The sequence below is a fragment of the Artemia sp. Qi Xiang Cuo genome, chromosome 11, assembly GCF_049724085.1.
Source record: "Artemia sp. Qi Xiang Cuo chromosome 11, ASM4972408v1, whole genome shotgun sequence".
NCBI classification, from domain to species: Eukaryota; Metazoa; Arthropoda; class Branchiopoda; order Anostraca; family Artemiidae; genus Artemia; species Artemia sp. Qi Xiang Cuo.
The window spans coordinates 65,656,341-65,676,635 of record NC_142804.1 but is presented as its reverse complement, the minus strand read 5'-3'; the positions used below and the strand labels follow the sequence as shown (position 1 = coordinate 65,676,635).

Genomic DNA, 20,295 nt, shown 5'->3' with positions numbered 1-20,295 from the left:
ATTTTCCACGTGCGGCTACGCCGCACGCGCACAGTCAAGCATCGATTTTTACTATAAGAGGATAATCAATACGATTTTCACAATCTTTTTTTCCTTTTTTCTTCTATTTTTTCTCTTTTCCTTTTTCTTTCGTTTTCATAGTATGATTGAAAATTCCGGAAACCTACAAGTTCAAAAATCTTTTTTTGGATATATATATATATATATATATATATATATATATATATATATATATATATATATTATATAATTTATATAATTGTTACATTTCTACTTACTTTTAATTTCTCTCAGCAGGCACCTTTTTCCTCAATAAAAATTTTCAAACTGAGGAGATTTAACTAATCACCTTGGGTGGTTGGCTTTTGTTTTGATTCCAATAGATTCCCAATCATCAAAAATCCAAGTGTCATTATAGCTTCATTTTTAGTTGGTAAGATTTGATACAAAGAAAGCTGATTTTTTCGACCTTTAGACGCTGGAAGTGAAGTGTTTGTATGTGAAATTAGGTGACTGCTTGTTTGTCCCTGAAACAGATAGGCAAAATTGTAAATTGTAAAACATAAAAGCAAAAATTGTAAATTGTCATATGTTTACGATAATTTTTTTCCCTGAATTCATGGAAAATAAAAAAAAAGTTTTGTTTACAATAAATCATGACTTTTTACTAGTTTTTACTAGATTTCGGGAAATTTACTAGATCCTCTAAATTTAATAGATTTTTTTTTTTACTAGATCTAGTAAAATCCTACTGACGTTAGCAACCCTGGTGGGAGACGTACTGATATTTGAGATGGTTTTTGTTCGTTTTAGGTTTTAACGTCGTTCTTTGCATTCACGTTAAATCCTTTTATACTTAATTTTGGTGAGAATAAGTACAGATTAATTTCATTATGAAACAACGAACCCCCACGTGGGAGTATGCCCTCGTGAATAGTTTTAAACGTCTTCCAATATATGAGGTTTTTTCATGTCTTGAAATTATTGCTGTCTCATAATTTTAGGAATTACAACGTTTTTATCCAAAGTGGGTCAAAACTGTCGTTCTGCTACGTAATCGCAAGATTTTTTGCACTTAAATGGGCATAAGAATTAGAAAGCTGCTTTTAATTAACTATTTCTTCATTGTTCAAATATTTGTTTTAATAAAATCCCCCCTGGAAGTTGGAACACAGCATAACCTCTAAAAAAGGTTTTCAAGGGGTGTAGGAAATGTCAAAAGAAAGTATTTTTTCAAGCCACAGTTTTCTGATTTTTTAAGGGCAAGAGGTTTCTCCTCATGATCTTGTCTCCGGGCAATTTCACCTACTACCTCCTTTCTGTAGAGCTAAGGACGTGAATGCCCAATTCCGTTTCATTCTCGGAATCTTTCAAGCAGTTCGTGGTAACGAACAGTAAGTAAGGAGTGACGCTGCTAAATAGTAACCGAAACTCTAAAAAACGGGAATTTTGATACCAATGGATATATAAAAAGAATCAGATTTAGAATCAAAGAATCAAAAGAATCAGTGATATATTAAAAGAATCAAACATATAAATTTCATCAAGTTTAGTCTTACTCGTCAAAAGTTACGTGCCTGAGAAAATTTTCTCAGAAAAGGTTTCAAGCTCTTATCTGCAAAAATGTGGAATTTTGTATTTTTTTTTTGCCAGAAGAAAGGTTACGAATGCGTGTTTTTTTGTTGTTTTTTTTTCTTTTCCCAAGGGGTGATCGTATCGACCCACTGGTCCTAGAATATCGCAGGACGGCTCATTAGAACGGAAATTAAAAGTTCTAGTGGCTTTTTATGTGACCGAAAAAAGGGAAGGCAACTAGGCCCCCTCCCACGCTCATTTATTTTCCAAAGTCACCTGATCAAAATTTTGAGATAGCCATTTTGTTCAAAATGGTCGAAGAATATAGTAACTATGTCTTTGACAATGATTAATCCCCCACAGTCCCCAGGGGAAGGGCTGCAAGTTATGAAGTTTTCCCAATGTTTACATATAGTATTGGTTATTGGGAAGCATACAGACATTTTCAGGGGGGATTTTTTCAGGTAGTGGAGGGAGGGGTCGGATGTTACTTGGGAGGATCTTCCCATGGAGTAATTTTTCATGGGGGAAGGGACAGCGCTATGAAGGGGGCACCGGATTCCCCAGCGTTATTTAACAAAACGATCGGAAATCAAATTAAAAAAACAAGTTTTCAACTGAAAGTAAGGAGCACTTCAAAACTTAAAACGAACAGAAATTATTACGTATATGATTGGGTCTGTCCCCTAGTCAATACCTCGCTCTTTACGCTATGTTTTAGTAATTTCATAAGAATTATTTATTCCAATTAACGGCCTTCGTGATTAATGAGTCATTCTTAAAGAATTAGAACAAAATTTGAACTTTAGCGTAAAGAGTAATATAGAAGTTCGTTACGTAATTCGTAAGTTACGTATATTTATTACTAATAAAAAACGTTCATAAATAAAATTAAACAACTTTCGAAAGAGGCATTTAACCAAAAAAAAAGTAAAATTAATATGCAAACTCCGTTTTAATTATACATGTTAGGTGAGCCAAAATCAAATCCTGCATTAATTCAAAAACGTTCAGAAATTAAATAAAAAACAAGTTTTCTTTTTAACTAAAAGTAAGGAGCGACATTAAAACTTAAAACGAACAGAAACTATTCCGTGTATGAAAGGGACTGTCCCCTCCTCAACGCATCGCTCTTTATGCTAAGTTTGACTCGGTCTCACAACTTTATTTTCGAAAACAATGAAAAAACTTTAGCGTAAAGAGTGAGGCGTTGAGGAGGGGACAGCCCCTTTCATATACGGGATAATTTCTGTTCGTTTTAAGTTTTAATGTCGCTCCTTACTTTCAGTTAAAAAAACAATGTTTTTTTACTTAGTTCTCACAAAGACGGGAGCTGCTACCCATCTAACAATCCATTCTTTTAAAACTAATTTATAAAATTAAGAGCATTTTTCCAAATTGAACATTTCAATTGGATAATGGATAAGGGTGCCACCCCGCTTCTTTTTCCATATTGACCAGATGAATTCTTAACAAAATATTGGAAAATATGAACCTTAGAACGTACTTTTTGAGCTTTCAGACTAGCCGCACTCTCCACAAATTGATCCCTGCAGTCCCTTCAGAGTTATGTGTATGTAAACAGTATACACAATCACATTTGTACATACAAACATACAAATTATATATATATATATATATATATATATATATATATATATATATATATATATATATATATATATATATATATATATATATATATATATATATATATATATATATATATATATATATATATATATATATATATATATATATATATATATATCATATATATATATATATATATATATATATATATATATATATATATATATATATATATATATATATATATATATATATATATATATATATATTTATATATATATATATATATATATATATATATATATATATATATATTTATATTTGTATATATATATATATATATATATATATATATATATATATATATATATATATATATATATATATATATATATATATATATATATATATATATATATATATATATATATATATATATATATAACATGCAAAGTATACACAAGCTAATAATCAATTCATTCGAATGAATCAATTCATTTGCATGAAGCTGTTAAATTGTTATCTGTTATAATCCTTTATCTTATACGTATGCCAAATTCGTTTGTTTTAGGACGGAATGAGTCACTTTATGGGGTGATGAAAGAGTTTATATACAAAACGTTTAACGGGATATTGTTCATCAGTCTTAACTGATTGGCAGCCTCAGAGCGTGTTTTCGCTTCTATTTTGGCTCTATTTGGGCCAAAATTTCGCACAACAAACTGCCTGAAAGTGGCATCTCACTTGGGTGCAATCTATTCGGTTACAAAAAAAAATGAAACGTAGTGGCCAAAATTTATGTTCAAATAAAATCCCCAAAATTACTTTACTGTTTGTTCGATGCCCAAGTACTTAAAACACAAATAGGTACCTGGGACACTAAAGGCTAGAATCTCATTTCCAGGGTTCTATTGACTTTGATTACGTAGTCTTCATCAAGATTATATTTTTAGAAGGACCTTTAATCCCCTTCAAAAATTATACAGATGCTCTTGTAATAACTTTTGATAGGTAACTTCAATCTTAATAAAATTTAAATAAACATTAATGTTAAATTCTTTTGATGAAAATACTGTTTCCAAAATCCCTACTCTTAGAACTTCGACTACAGCCCATAATGGTCGCTCTATATTTTGTTATTTGTTTCGTTTTATTCGAATGGAATAAACATGTAACTATAGGCTCATATAAGCTTTTAATCCGTGTGCTGTATGATTTAAAGAGTAATTACTATGTAAAGGTACAAACTTATTTAAAAAGCGCCTTTTGGACCACTGTAGCAGAAACCATTATATTGTTTGCAATAAAAGACCGCTGCAATATCCTCTCCTCTTTGATGTCCTTTTGTTCATGTTTTTATCTTCAGATTATGAAACAAAATAATTTGCAAATTTGCAATATGAATTTATGTCTTTGTGATTACCGTAGCTCAAAACACTAAATTGTTTGTGATAAAATGTTGCTGCTATTTCTCATTTTCATTTTTCAAATCATCTCAATTTGAAATAAAGTGCTTAGCGATTTACAATACTAAGTTAGAAGCGTCGTTTCTAAAGGAATTTGGATAAATAGCTTTTGGCTTGGATTCTACTGAAAGTCCTGGATAGCCGCCATAAAGTGGAATGTTGGCGACACCTCGCGGCAAAGATATCCTTAAACGATTTCAACCTGACACAGAACGAGAAAGAATATAAATATTTTATGACAACCGGCCTCTCTATAAAAAAAAGGAAAGAAAAAAAAACAACAATCTATTTCCTTTATATCTAAATTCAAATTCATTGAACAATTCGTCATTGTGATAAATTAAATAAAAAAAGCATTTCAAATGAAACTAAATAGCGAGGTAAAAACTTAAAATGAATGGTTGTCGTCCTATGTTTGAGGGGGATTACTTCACACCTTTACCTTTTACTATTTACGCTAAAAATCTACTTTTGGTACGAGCGTCCGATAATATGTTAAAACTTCAGTGTAAAAAGTGGAGTGTCTAAGGGGGTAACAACAAGACTCCTCCTCTTGTGTAAAACAATATGCGTTCACTTTATGTTTTAATGTCGTTCTTCACTGCCTTTGAAAAAAAGCTTTGTTTATTTAATTTCTGTTCATTTTTATGGCATTTTCAGGGTTACCCTTGTATGAGGTGGGACATCCTCTTTTCAGGACCCTTGCCACTCCTTATCATCAGTTTCGTCGCCTAGGCAATGACAATATCCTCTATTCAAACTTAATCTTTCGAAAAAACTTTGGCAGGGGGGGGGGAGAACTAAAATTTCATAAACTAATTTTCATATCATAATGGAAAATGAATTTCCAGGATGGGGTTCTTTGGACATATCTTGTTCTTAGGGGTTTCCCACCACTCTTACCTCTGTTCACGTACGCTTTCAAATGTATCCTCTTATTTCACATCCTGGATAACTTTCTAATAAGAAGATTTAATCTTTACAAAATCCTTGCTGCTTGCTTGGTCCAAATATGTAGTTCTAAGAAAAGGATGACAACTCAACCTTGGAAGTGGGGGGATAGACAATGAACTGCGGGCAATTTGGGCTTCAAATTCTGAGAGGGACAAACCGTTCGGTTACTATTTTCTTTCTTCATTTGAATAGTAAAACAACGTTTTCTTTCGTTGCTTTGTATTATTATGCAAAATATATGAAACTAGCCTCTCAGATTTCAAAACGATAAAGTCTACTATTACTATTACTAACCCATCCCAGTCTATTCCAAACCTCTCTAATTAAGTCTTCCGAAGAAGCTCCCATTTCCCTTAAACTTTTCCCTACTATATCCTTCTACCCCATTCGGGACGGCCCACTTTTCGTTTCCTTTCTTTCATTATAGCCCTTGAAAGTGGGATTTAACCACATTTTTCGTACAGCTTACTCTTTACACTTCACTTTTTTTTATTTTAGCAGCCGAGTATTTTGTTGAAAATTCGCAAGAAATGACCTAATTTACGACAAAATAACAGTTGGCCCGAAAATACTAGTCCATTTTTAAAAGAAGCCAATTGTCTAAATTTACAGAAAAATGTGCTTGAAACTATTCTCCACACACAGACATATAAGCAAGTACCAGAATCTTCATGGCATAATCGTTAAATTAAAGTAATCAAAAATCTTCATCTTCAATTTTTCCATATTTGTCTTTAAACCTCATTGATTTGACTTTAGGGTGGCTCATATATGACAATTTCTTGGCAGCGACACTTCAAGCTAATTCTTAAACACAATTTTCAAATATCAATCAAATACTTTGTGAAATTGAACTCTGAGTAAAAAGCAACAGTACCAATAAAAATCGAAATTCCAAAAAAGCAAGTTTGATAACAATGTATAGTACAAAAAGAATCTCTATTTTATACTGATTTAAAGTCTAAATTTTGTTCAAAATGGTAAGAAGATACAATCTTTGTGAAGATTATAAGACGCGAAGATCAAATCATAAATATTTTAATATTTTTCTTTGAAGGGGGTAGACCCTTGGCCTCTGCTGTGTACAGTCAATTTAGAACGATAAAAAATTCTAGAAGTAATTTTTAACTGATAAGTACTTGTGCTACTGTTTAATCTATATCTACGTAGGCTTCCGAGAAGAGGGCAGATTAAGCATTTTATCCTCCTCCTTTGAAGGCAAAATATATGCAAAAAAGGCATATTTTTTTACATTTGGGTTAGATATGAAAATTATGAAAAACAAAGTATGTCTTTAACCATTACTTCATTCTCAACCCTGGGAAAACTTCGAATCCCCTCCCCTCTGGAGAAAACTGTTCTGGGTGCTGTTGTTCTCTACCATATTTTCCGTAGTTCCTAATAATGAACTTTAAATAAGGAGCGACTTGGCTGAATAGTAACCGAAACTCTAAAAAGTGGAACTTTAATATCAATAGATACATCAAAGAATATACTTTTTATGCTAATTCCAAACATATAAGACTCATTAAGTTTAATCTTACTTATCCAAACCTAAGAACCTGAGGAAATTTGTCTGATTTTCAAAGAAGGGGGGGGAATCCTAAAAATTCAAGTAATCTTAATGAAAATCACACCACTAGATTCAGCATATTAGAGAAACCTGCTGTAGAGGTTTCAAGCTCTTATATACAAAAATGTTGAATTTTGCTTCTTTTTTTGCCAGAAGAAAGATCACGGATGCGGATTTTTTTTTTGGGGGGGGGGGATCATATCAAATTTGTGATCTTAGAAAATCGGGAGAGGGCCTATTTGAAAAAAAAATCAAAAACTCTGATGCCCTTTTTAAGTGACCAAAAAGACTGGAGGGAAACTAACCCCCCTCCCACGCCCCTTTTTTCTTCAAAGTCAACAGTTCAATATTTTGAGATATCCATCTGATTGAAAATAGTTGGAAGGTCTGATGGCATTTGTATCTAATATCCCCTACCTAATATTCTTCTAATGTGTTTCTCTGTCACTCAATCCTAATGAACTATACCAAAGTAAGATAAAAATATAATACTTTAGAAAACAAATTTGGGGCCATATATTTGCACATTATGGAGGGGGGGGTAAAACATAGCGGGTCTGCATGTCTAATGTGTTGGGTACAATTATTCAGCATATTATGCAGTAAGAATTATTTTCTAACTTCACACTGTCCAAACACTTTACCCCCCCCTCTAAATGTACAAAAATATAGCCCAAATTATATATTTTCAATCTATTCTGTCACTTCTCTTTGTCTTGTCTCAAGCTAAGCTGAAATAAACTAACGAAAAAAACTGGTTCTATAATTCTTCAATGAATGAACAATCATAGCAGTAGGGGGTTTATCATACAAGTTCTGGTCTGATAACTACGCCTTTGGGGATGACATGACCCCATTGTCCCTGGAGAAAGGGCTGTAAGTTACAAAATGTGCCCATTCTTCACATACAGTATTTCTTACTGGGAAATATACGATTATTTTTAGGGGAGTATTTTTTGCGGGAGAATTTTCTACGGGAAGAGTTTTTTGTTGGGAGGAAAGTTTCCGGGAGAATATTCCAGGGGGATATTTTACACTGGGGGAATTTACCAGAATCCTATACGAAATTCTTTTTATTTGTCCTACTTTTTCTTTGCTGACTCAATTTACAAGTGGAGATGCCTGGGGTGTCCGGCGGAAATTTTCAGGGGGGTTGGAATTGTCTAGAGGATTTTTTTCGTGGGGGAGGGATTTTCCACAGGAGTAATTCTCAATGGAGGAAATTTCCACAGGAGCAACTTTCCAGGGGGATTCCCGGGAAAATTTTTCACGGAAGGGGGAGGGATTTTCGACATTATCTAAAAAACGATCAGAATTTTTTTTTTTTTTTAAATCAAAGTATGCTGAGGAGAATTTTTCATGGGGAAACATCGGCAAGAAATTTTTCAAGGGGAACTCTCGGCGAGGATGGAATTTTCTGGAGAAATTTTCCAGAGGGAGGGAGAGGATATTTTTCATGGGAAGAATTTTCCAAGGTAGGATTCTTTCATGAAGAAGAGAATTTTCCATGGAGAGGGAGCCGAATTTTCCGACATTATTTGAAAAACGATCAGGAATTTAATTTTTAAATAAAAATGTTTTTTCAACTGAAAGTAAGAAGCGACATCAGAACTTAAAACAAACATAAATTATTCCGTACATGAGGGGGGTTGCCCTCTCCTCAATACCTTGCTCTTTACGCTAGTTTGAGTTTTTGTCCAAATTCATTAAGAACAAGTCCTGAAAGACAAGGCCTTTTAATTAGAATTGATTTCCACAAAACCAAACAAGTTTTTCAAAGAAAAGTAAAGAGCTTCATTAAGTCAAAAATGAGCAGAAAAAAAGTCAAATAATCTTCAAAATGTAAAACTACCACAAATCACTATCAATAAACGATTGAAACTCAAAACGAACAGAAATTACAATAAATAATCGAGCCAAACTCAAAACGAGCAAAACTTGACATAAGGACTAATAATCCCCATGCCTCCTCAAGACCAGAATTTAATTTAAGCTTTATTGAAAACAAATACGTTTCAAATGTTTTCACTATTTTTACTTTCATAAATAAAAAATATCAAAACTTGAAGGAGGAGATATCAGTATATGTTAATTAAACTGACAATCCACGTTCTTTTTCTTTCTTTCTTTTTTAAGCAAAACACAAATTATGTTCTGGTCTTGAGAAGGAATAGCGTTTATTAGCCATACTCATGTTAATTTTTGCTCCTTTTGAGTTTGACTAGGCTATTTATTGTAATGTCTGTTCATTTTGAGTTTAATTTATTTATTGATAGTAATTTGTGGTAGTTTCATGCTTGGAAGATTATTTGATTTTATTTCTGCTCATTTTGGGCTTAATGGAGTTCTTTACTTTTCTTTGAAAAACTTGATTTGTAGAAAAAGTTTTTAAATTAATTTTTGTTCGTTTTTTTATTGACATAGTATTTTCATGGAAAAAATAATATTTTATATCTTTTCAGTTTTTTCTGTAAGAATCCATAGTTTGGGTTGTTATTTGTATGTTTGAGAAATTTTTTCAAAAATTTTTAATCCTGACACAAACGGTATTTTTTAATTTAATTTCATGCCTCCTGAAGTTGACTCCAAAATAAAACTTAATAGCATTGCCATAAAATTCAATCTATGCTTTTTGACAACCTGGATACACTTCCACCCTTTTTATTTATTTAAATTGTAAAAGCAGAAGTAGTAATAGTAGTAGCCCCAAAAGTTTCAGCTTAATGCTCATGGTTGTTCTCGATATATTCCTGAGGTGTCCTATTGGCAACCATAAACACAATGCCTTTTGATTTATTTTAAAGCAACATTTAGTTTCAAAGCATAATGGGCCAATTGCATAATTGTGGGGGTTTGACATGCCCAATATCTCTAAAGACATAGTTGTTGGACCGTTCTACTATGCTGAACGAAATAGCTGTCTTAATAGTTTGACTGGATGTATTTGGAAAATAAATGGGCTTGAGAGAAGGGCTACTTGCCCTCCAATCTCTTTTTACTCTTAAAAAGGGCACCAAAACTTTTAATTTTGAATCAAATTAGCTCCTTAAAATTTTCACTTATATTTCTAGCTATTATAGAGTGGTGCTGCCTATGATATTGCTTGTATGCCTTTTAAAAAACCTAGATGCATACAGTTTTTTCGTTTAGTTGAAATTCTTAAACTTTCCCTAAATGTTTCACCTTAATACCCTTAGCGTCAATAGTTACAGTAGCACAACTTACCTTTATAGGTCTAACTTAATAATATAAGTTGTTCTTCAGATATTGCTTTTTTGCCCTTTTGAACGTCCACATGATCATAGTTTGTTTTGATTTAGTTCAACATCCACCTTAATATTCCTTAAAAACTTCACCTCAATACCCTTAGCTTGCAAAGTAGGAATAGTTGTTGCAGCATTAGTAGCAGTATGCGCATAGCCCCATTGGTTTCTTCAACACCCCCTTCAACACACGCTGAAAGTTTCAGCTTAATACCATTAATTGTTCCTGAAGCATTTCTGATGCGTCCGCTTGACGACCTGTGTGCATAGTGTGTTTCGAATTAGTTCAATAAAGTTTCCATATATCCCAAATTTTTCACCTTAATATCCTCTTTTAATAGTAGAATTAGTAGTCATAGTAGTAGATTTAATTGTAGTAGCCTAAGCTTTAGTGACATTAGTAGCAATAGAAGTAATGATAATAGTAACAGTAATAGTACTATGAATAGAAGCAGTAGCATTAGTATGCAAATATTTTCTTGTGTTTAGTTCAACATCCCTCACAACAAGCCCTATTAGTTTCAAATTCACGCACCAAACTGTTCCTAATGTATTGTTGTTGCACCTTTTGACAACCTGCATACAGACGGCGTGTCGTAATTCAGTTCACCTTCCCCCTCAAAATTTCGTAAAAATGTCACCTTCATACCCTTAGGCATAGTTGTAATAGTGGTCATAGTAGTAATATTGATATCATTAGTAATAGTATTGAAAAGCGGTAGTAATACTAGCAGCAGTAGTGTCAACATATGGCCTTTTCGTCAGTAGAACATTCCTCTCATTAAGTCCTAGAAGTTTCAACTTAACACAATCAGCCGTTCCTATGACATTGCTGATATGTCCTTTTAATAACCTGTATGTTCTTGTACTTATTGAAATTTTGATCTCAATGCTCTTAGCCCTACAAGTAGTTACAATAGAATTAGTAGTAGAAATAGTGGTAGTAGTAGTAGTAGTGGTAAATATAGCAGTGACAGTAGTATTAGAAGTAGTATGCACATATTGCCTTTTGGTGAGAAGATCTTCCCCTTTAAGCATTCTCTGAAAGTTCTAACTTAATACCTAAATCAATTCTTCAGATACACTGTTTTGACTATATGCATGCACGTCGCGTCTTTTGATTTAGTTCAAGTTTCCCCTCAATATTGTAAATGGAGTAGTATGGTAGTAGTAGTGGTGGTAGTTATAGTAGTATTGATAATATGCAAATATTGAATTTTGGATCATCTCCCTTATCATTTCCTGAATTTTCGAAATTAATATGTTCAGTTATTCCTGTGATACACCCTTTTGGCAATCCATATACACAGAACGTGTTATGATTTAGTTTAACTTTTCCCTCAGCATTCTCTGTAAAGTTCGCCTGAATGCCCTTCATCTTCTTGGAAAGTAAAGATCAAACATGCATTCCTTTCTCAATAACATATACTATGTGTAAACAATGAACGAATTGCCTAACTTACAGCCCTTGTCCTGAGGTCTGTGGGGAGGTTGACATCCCTAAACACAAAATTACTGGACCTTACAACAATGCTAAACAAAATAGCTTTCTTAAAACTTCGACAGAGAAATTTTGGGGAATGATAGATTTGGGGGGGGGGCTGATTGCCCTCCATTCGCTTTCGACCCTTAAATGGACACAAAAACTTCCGACTTCCAATCAAATGAGCTCCATCCGATCCAAAGTTCGTACGACCATCCATACCATAAAAACCTTATATGCCCCGGGGCACAACTTATAACTCTTGTCCATGGGCCCGGGGGATTGTGTCCACCCTAAAGACATTGTTCTATAAGTTTGGACTATTGGTAAAAACAAGGCTATCTAACAATTTCAATTGAATACGTTTCGGGAAAAGAGGATTTCAGGGAGGGAGGGGGTTTGGCTATTATCTCTTCATAATATATTACTCTTAAAGGGGAACTATAACTATACATTTCCAATCAAATGAGCCTCTTCTAAAGTTCGAACGACTACCCCTTCCGTAAATACATATATGCCCCTGGGAAAAACTTACAATCCTTACCCTAAGATTCTGGGGAATTATGCAACCCTAAAGGCCTTGTTATATAACCTTTGGACTATTTTTGTACAGATGGCTAAATTTTCAGGTCTCTAAACTACGCTAAACAAAAAGGCTATCTCAAAATATTGATCATATTCGTTTTGGAAATTGATGGGCGTGGAGGGGGCTTGTTATCCTCCAATCACTTTTGACTATTAAAAAGGGCACTAGCTCTTGCAATTTCCAATTGAATGAGTCTTTTTTGAAGTTTCTACGACAGCAAGAAGTAATTTCAAAATATCTATCAGATGCATTTTGGGAAATACGAGGTGTGGGGGGGGGGGGTTGTATCCCTCCTCCAATTACTTAGAGCCACAAACAGAGTACTAGAACTTCTGATTACCCATCCAATGAGCTCCCTCCAAAGTGTATACGACCACGCTTTCTATAAAAACCTTATATGCTCCGAGGGAATAACTTACAACCCTTGCCCTAAGGTTTTTTTTGGGGGAGGGGGTTATCAACCATTGCCCTGAGGGGTTTGGGTAGGCGTGGGAGGAGGGTTAGTTGCTGGACAATCACTTTCGACTATTAAAAAGGGCACTAGCCCTTTCAGTTTCCAATCCAAGGAGTCCTTTTCAAAGTTTTTACGACAAATCCTTCGATACAAAGTGCCCTGGTCTAAGAAAAACTAGGTAAAAAAAATAATAATACTATTATATTGTGTCCACATCGCTCTTTACTTATGCAGCGCTATTGCGCTGCCTATGATAAGAAGTTTTTTAAAAGTATTAGAAACTTTAAGTTTTTAAAACTTTAGGCATTGAGTAGAAGTCAACCCCCCTCATATACCAAGTAATTTATGTTCGTTTTAAGTTTTGATATTACTCCTTACTTTCAGTTGAAAAACTTGTTTTTTTATTTAATATTGAAAAAAGAAATATGATTATGCTCTATCCATCTAAAACTAAAAACAATTGTAAGTTTTCAAAAAATTTATTTCAAGTTAATAAAATTAAATATATTTTCAATCCTTAATAATGACAGATTATATAACAAATAGTTTGTTTATATTTATGGCTAATGCACCTTGCTAAGAGAATGAATGCCGCCGGCTAGGCACGTACTTAGAAGTTTTTCAGAGGGGGGGATACAAAAAAAATGTGGAATAAGCTCAATAAGAAGTACACAGAAATTTGAGAAAAGCATTTCAGCGGGGATGTGGGCCCTAATCCCCTCTCAGCGCACGTTCCTAGAACTAGCACGACCTTAGCAGTTCGGTATTTAATTTTTTTTATTAATTTTTTTAAAAAAATCCAAAAAGAAATTTTCCATAGAAAAGTAAAGAGCCCTGTTAAATTTAAGACCAAGAGAAATAAAGTTATGCTATAATTCAAACTCAACACGATCAGAAATTACTATTAAAGAATAAATTAAACCTAACACAAACAGAAATTACAATAAATGATTATCGAACAAAGAGATCAGATTATTATAGTTATTAATTAGAAATAAAAACTTTCTAAAAAAGAAGTTTTTCAAAGAAAATTAAAGAGCCATATTAAGTTTAAGACCAGCAGAAATAAAGTTCTATAATAATTTAAACTCAAAAGGACCATTATTAAAGAATAAATGAAACCCAACAAGAAGAGAAATCATGGGCAGCGCAATAGCGCTGCCTAAGTAAAGAATGATGTTGGCACAAGGTATTATTTATTTTTGTTTTTTTTTGGCTTCTTGGTCTTAGACCAGGGCACTCCGTATCGAAGGAATTGTCATAGAAACTTTGAAAAGAGCTTATTCGATTGTAAATTGGAGTTGGTTGTGCCCTTTTTAATAGTCGGAAGTCCACCATATCCACGCCCACCATTTCCCCAGACACACCCAATCAAAGTTTTGAGATAGCCATTTTGTTCAACGTAGTTGAAAGTTCTAGAAAATAGATCTTTGAGGATGACAACCCCCCCCCCCATAGTCCTCAAGGCAAGAGTTGTATGTTATGCCCTGTACAAGGTTTTTTTTTATAGAAAGCGTTGTCGTAGGAACTTCAAAAAGGGCTCATTTGATTGGAAATTGAAATGGCTAGTTCCCTTTTTAATAGTCAAAAGTGATTGGAAGGCACCTAACACCCCTTCCACGCCCACCATTTATCCAAACACATCCAATGAAACATTTGAGATAGCCATTTTGCTCAAAGTAGTTGAAAAGTCCGGAAATTATATCTAAGAGGATGAAACTCCCCCCACAGCCCTCAGGGTAAGGGTTGTAAGTTGTGCCCTGGGGACGTATAAGGTTTTTATTGAAAGCTTTGTCGTAGAAACTTCAAAAAGGGTTCATTCGATTGGAAATTCAAAGGGCTAGTGCCCTATTTAATAGTCGAAAGTGATTTGAGGGCAACTAACCCCCCTCTCACACCAACTTTTTCCCCAAACACATCCAATCAAAATTTTTAGATAGTCCTTTTGTTCAACGTAGTTATAAGTTTTAGATTTCAGGTCTTTGAGGATGATAACCCCCTCAAAGACCTGATGTTCTAAGTTATGGTTATAAGTTGTGCTTTGGGGGCATACAAAAGTTTTAATTAAAAGTGTTGTCGTAGAAACTTCAAAAGGGCTCATTCAATTGGACATTAGTAGGGATTGTGCCCTTTTTAATAGTCGAACGTGATTGGAGTATAACTAACCCCCCTCTCACGCCCACCATTTCCCCAAACACATCCAATCAAAATTTTGAGACAGCCATTTTGCTCGACGTAGTTAAAATGTCTGGAAATTATGTTTTTAAGGATGACACTCCCCCCACAGCCTTGAGGGCAAGGGTTTTAAGTTATGGCTTGGGGGTATATAAGTTTTTTTTTTTAGAAAGCGTTATCGTATAAAATTCAAAAAGAAATAACTTGATTGGAAATTGAAACGCCCAGTGCCCTTTTTAATTGTCGAAAGTAATTTGATGGCAATTAACCCCCCTCTTACGCCCAACAATTCCCCAAAAATATCAAATCAAAATTTTGAGATAGCAATTTTGTTCAACGTAATTGAAAGGTCCGGAAATCTGTCTTTGAGGATGACAACCCCCTCACAGCCCTAAGGTCCAGGGTTGCAAGTTATGCCCTGGGGCATGTAAGATTTTTATAAAACGCGGTGTCGTAGAAACTTTAAAAAGGGCTCATTCGATTGAAAATTGAAAGGGCTAGCGCCCTTTTAATAGTCAGAAGTGGTTGAAGGGCAGCTAACCCCCCTATCACAACCACCATTTCCCCAAACACATCCAGTTAAAAATTTTGAGATAGCAATTTTCTGCAACGTAGATGAAATTTCTGGAAATTAGATCTTTGAGGATGACCCCCCCCCCCGCCCTTACGGCAAGGGTTTTAAGTTATGCCCTTCGGGCATATAAGGTTTTTATTGAAAGCGTTGTCATAGAAACTATAAAAAGGGTTCATTTGATTGGAAATTGAAAGGGCTAGTACCATTTTCAATAGATGAAAGTGATTGAAGGGCAACTCACACCCCTCTCGCGCCCACCATTTCCCCAAACACATCCAGTCAAAATTTTGAAATAGCCGTTTTTTTCAAGATAGTTGAAAGTTCTGGCAATTAGGCCTTTGAGGATGAAAAACCCCTCGCGTCCGTCAGGACGACGGTTATAATTTATGTTCTTGGGTCATATAAGGTGTTTATAGAAAGCGTTGTCATAAAACCTCAAAAAGGGCTCACTCGATTGGAAATTGAAAGGGCTACTGCCCTTTTCAATATTTGATAGTTATTGGAAGGCTTGACATTTTTATAGTAAAGATGGATGTGGATACAATGTATTATTATTTTTCCTTTTTTTTTTTTTGTTTAGACCAGTACACTTCGTATCGAAGGAGTTGTCTTAGGAACTTCGGAAAGGGCTCTTTCGATTGAAAATAGAAAGGGCTAATGCCCTTTTTAATAGTCGAAAGTGATTGGAGCGCAACTAATCCCCTTTCCACTTCCACCCTCCCACGCCTACCCTTCCATTTGCCCTTTATGTTTAAAAACTAAATGCTGCCTTGAGATTAAATCAAAATGCACTGTGTTAACACTAATTCCCAATAAGGCATCTCAGCAGTATCCCAAGAACGACTGAGGGTATTATGTTCAAACTTTCGGGGCTACTTCTGCTCTTAGAATTTAACCAAATCAAAATAACGTTAGTGTATCCAAGCTATCAAAGAAATTAAACAGATTTTTTTGCGAATGGTATCAAGTTTTCTATTTCAGGTCAACTAGAGGAGGTATGAAACTAAATTAAACACTACTATTCGTGTCCCGATTTATAGAAGGGTGTATATTATTAAAAATTGCTAAAAATTTTCTCCAGAATACCAAACTATAAAGTCTTAAAAAAACGAAAAGATTTAAAGAATTATTTTCTTTTTCCCTGAAAGGACTATGTCAATATAGAACGAAAAGAAATTAATTAAAAAAAACTTTTTCAAAAAAATAAGCTTTTCAAAGAAAAGTAAAGAACTACATTAAACAAAATGAGCAAAAATAAAATAAAATAATCTACCAAGCATGAAACAACCACAAATCAGCATTGATAAATAAATGAAACCCAAAACGAACAGAAATTATAATAAATAACTGAGTCAAACTCAAAACGAGCAGAAATTAACATGAGTAGGGCTCAAAGCCCCTATGCCTTCCCAAGGCCAAAACATAATTTGCACTTTACTGAAAAAATATAAATGGTTTTACTTTTATAACTTTAATAAATCAAATAATATTAACATTTTGATTACTAAATATCAGTATATGTATATTAAACTGACAATGCACATTCATTTGTGTTTTTTTTCAGTAAAGTACAAATTATGTTTTGGCCTTGGGAAGGCATAGGGGCTTTGAGCCCTACTCATGTTAATTTCTGCTCGTTTTGAGTTTGACTCAGTTATTTATTATAATTTCTGTTCGTTTTGGGTTTCATTTATTTATCAATGCTGATTTGTGGTTGTTTCATGCTTGGTAGATTATTTTATTTTATATTTGCTCATTTTTGGTTTAAAGGAGTTCATTACTTTTCTTTGAAAAACTTATTTTGTGGAAAAAGTTTGTTCAATTAATTAAAATAAATGACCATGTCAAACGTAAAGATAACAAATACGGGTACAGATGAATCAATAAATCTTAAAACGAGTAAAATTAGGCTAAATTGTACGGTCAAGTCAAACTTAATAAGAACAAAAATTACTACAAACAGGGCTTTGGCTATTGCCCTCCTCCCTCTCCCCTAACCTTAAAAGTTGTAAAGCCTATTCCGTCATTTGTCTTTCATTGAAAAGTATATGTATTTTGAACATTGTGCTTTAGTTTTTCAAGACATAGACGACATATGAAAAATAAATTCCTATAATAATCAAGACAACTGGAAAGAACCAATGAAAATAAACTGAATGTTTAATGTATAATCATATTAAATCCTGGAAATCTCTGCAATTAGCGATTTTATTTTAATGTTTTTATTATATATAAAGAACTTTTAAAATATATATATATATATATTTTTTGGGGGGGGGGATTAGTTTCAAAACCTTTATTTTAAGTCCATTCCAGTTTGACATTGATGCGTCTGTCTATAGTAATTACACAGTAATTTCAGCCCAAAGAGGACCAAAATACTGTCGAATGAAAATCCTGAGATTTGTCTGAGAAAATTTTTAAATACTGAGAAAATTCTGAATATTCAGTTCCAGAGGCCAAAATTCAATGAGAAAGCTATAGCTGAAAGTAATAAATTTTATTTTAGTTATTTGACTTTGGGAGTTCTTCAGCACTTATTTATCTGAGTTTAGTCTAGATTAATACTGATGCCTCTGTTTGAAGTATGCAGTATTTTCAGCCCAAAAAGGATCAAGTCGAATGCAAATTCTGAGATAACCAATTGACTTAATATTATAGAAAAACTTTAAGTTGAGCTTCTCAGTTTCAGAGGCCGTAATGTATCTGTTTCGGAGGCTATAATATAGGTTAAGGATATTGGCTGAAAGCAAGCGATACAATCTTAGGTACTTAACTTCGGGACTACTTCAAAAACTATTTTTCTGAGTTTAGTTCCGTTTGAAGCTGATTTTCCTTTTTTTTAAGTAATTATGAGAGATAGTATGCTCAATAAGCGTTATGGTTACCCAATTTTTCTACTTGGGAAATTTGTGAATTTCGGCCAACTGTCTAAGGCTAAACGGAAAGCAGGTCGTATTTGGTTGGATGGGAGGGTTCCGTAAGGAAAGATTTAAGGGAAATGGGAACTTTCTGGGAGGATGTAAAGATGAAGGTTTGGAATATATTGGGATGGAGGAGAAGCGTGCGCAGCGATGCAGGCCTGAGGCGGATTTGTGCTGCGGTGAGTTGTTAGTAGTAGTAGTGAAATGAATATTGTTTCAAGACTCTGAATGCGCATAGACAGCATTTTGAAATCCTGTGAAAAAATAAATTTAATAAATATATTTCTTTTCCCTGTTAATATGTACCAGAGAAGACTATTCAGATCTAGGGTCCTAGTGAATTAAGAAAGGGTAAATAAATAAGGGGTGCGCAAAGGGATGTCATTTGATCCTTTTCCCTCTCTTACCCGCTACATCTTCACAACATTTTTACTTTTTTTTTATATCTGTGTTTTACGTTTTTTGTTAGCAGCCCCCCCACCCCTGGCTGAATTCCTAGAACTTGCGCTGGTAATCTCATTCAATGTTTGTCCATCCAAACCAAACACAGTCTAGTGTCTAGTGAGTAGAACAAATAAGCCAAAAACATTCAGCTTCTCCTTTCGATTATCCCAGCCCATAATAAAACCCTAAACAATATTCAGCTGTACGACTTGTATTTTTGAACTTCAGATTCTCAGACTTCTGATTTTGTTTCAAGTTTACATGACCAGTATAACTAACTTAGAGGGGCTAATTTGATTTCCTTTCAGCTCATAGTTGTCTTACCTAGGCCATGTATAGATCCCAGATACTTCAAATCCATAGTGCCAAGAGCCTGCATATTCACCCTGCCCTTTAGGGCCTGTGCAAACACCATGTCCGTGGGCTTTCCCATCCTCCCATCCACCACAATATGTTCCCCCATCGTCAAAATCAAATCTTCCCCCATGAACTTGTCGTGAGCCAACTGTGGCTATGGACATGGTGGGCTGTGGCGACGGCTGCATTATTCCAGACTGCTATACATTCCAAAAACAGTTTAACTCATGAGGAATCTTTAGAACTGAAGAGATCTATTGCTGTGTATTACAAGAGTTCCAGATATAACCGCTATTAGGTATCTCCGAGAAGTACGCAGGCGTGTTTGCTCGATATAACACTTGGAACTTCCTGAGCGTTACCTCTCCGAGGGATGTCATTGCCAGACTTGAGTAAAAGGTGATCACATTAAGATATTTTTTCACACACGAGCCGGTGAGATTCCTTGAATCTTACAAAACTGTGGACTACCCCTGAGACTAAAACAAATCTTTCTTGCATTCGAGAGTGAATGATATTAATGCAAAACCGAGTGCATTAAGAACGACGGTAAGGTGATGAAAAATCTGGGTGGAATGCATTTTGATAAACATATTTTTAAATATTAATATAAAAAAACTCGGACAAATGAGAGGAAAAGTGCGGAAAACGGAAAAGTGTGGTGGCTTAAAAGAGTGCCATGCACGTACGAAAGGATTTATATATGGAAGTTGGTGTTCCAGGGGGAGGGGGGGGTATAAAAGTATGTGGACAACTGATCGTGTATAGAGATAGTGTAGGGAACGGTACTTGTCTGTTATAGCACCTATGTTGTAGCACCTATGTATATAGAAGCTAAGTAGAAGGTAAAACCTGTTTCTCTGACGCTCATTCC

The 20,295-nt window shown here is 34.2% G+C and overlaps 1 protein-coding gene across 1 annotated transcript in view; it reads right to left on the bottom strand.

Annotated features, from left to right (window-relative positions):
- The window catches only part of jp (junctophilin), a 403,025-nt gene extending 383,396 nt beyond the window's left edge, over window positions 1-19,629 (bottom strand). Inside the window, exon 1 of the mRNA XM_089096954.1 lies at window positions 19,389-19,629. Within this exon, the coding sequence (XP_088953080.1) occupies window positions 19,389-19,609 (221 nt within the window). The 5' untranslated portion in view covers window positions 19,610-19,629. The remainder of the gene's footprint in view (window positions 1-19,388) is intronic.
- Between the last annotated feature and the right edge of the window lie 666 nt (window positions 19,630-20,295).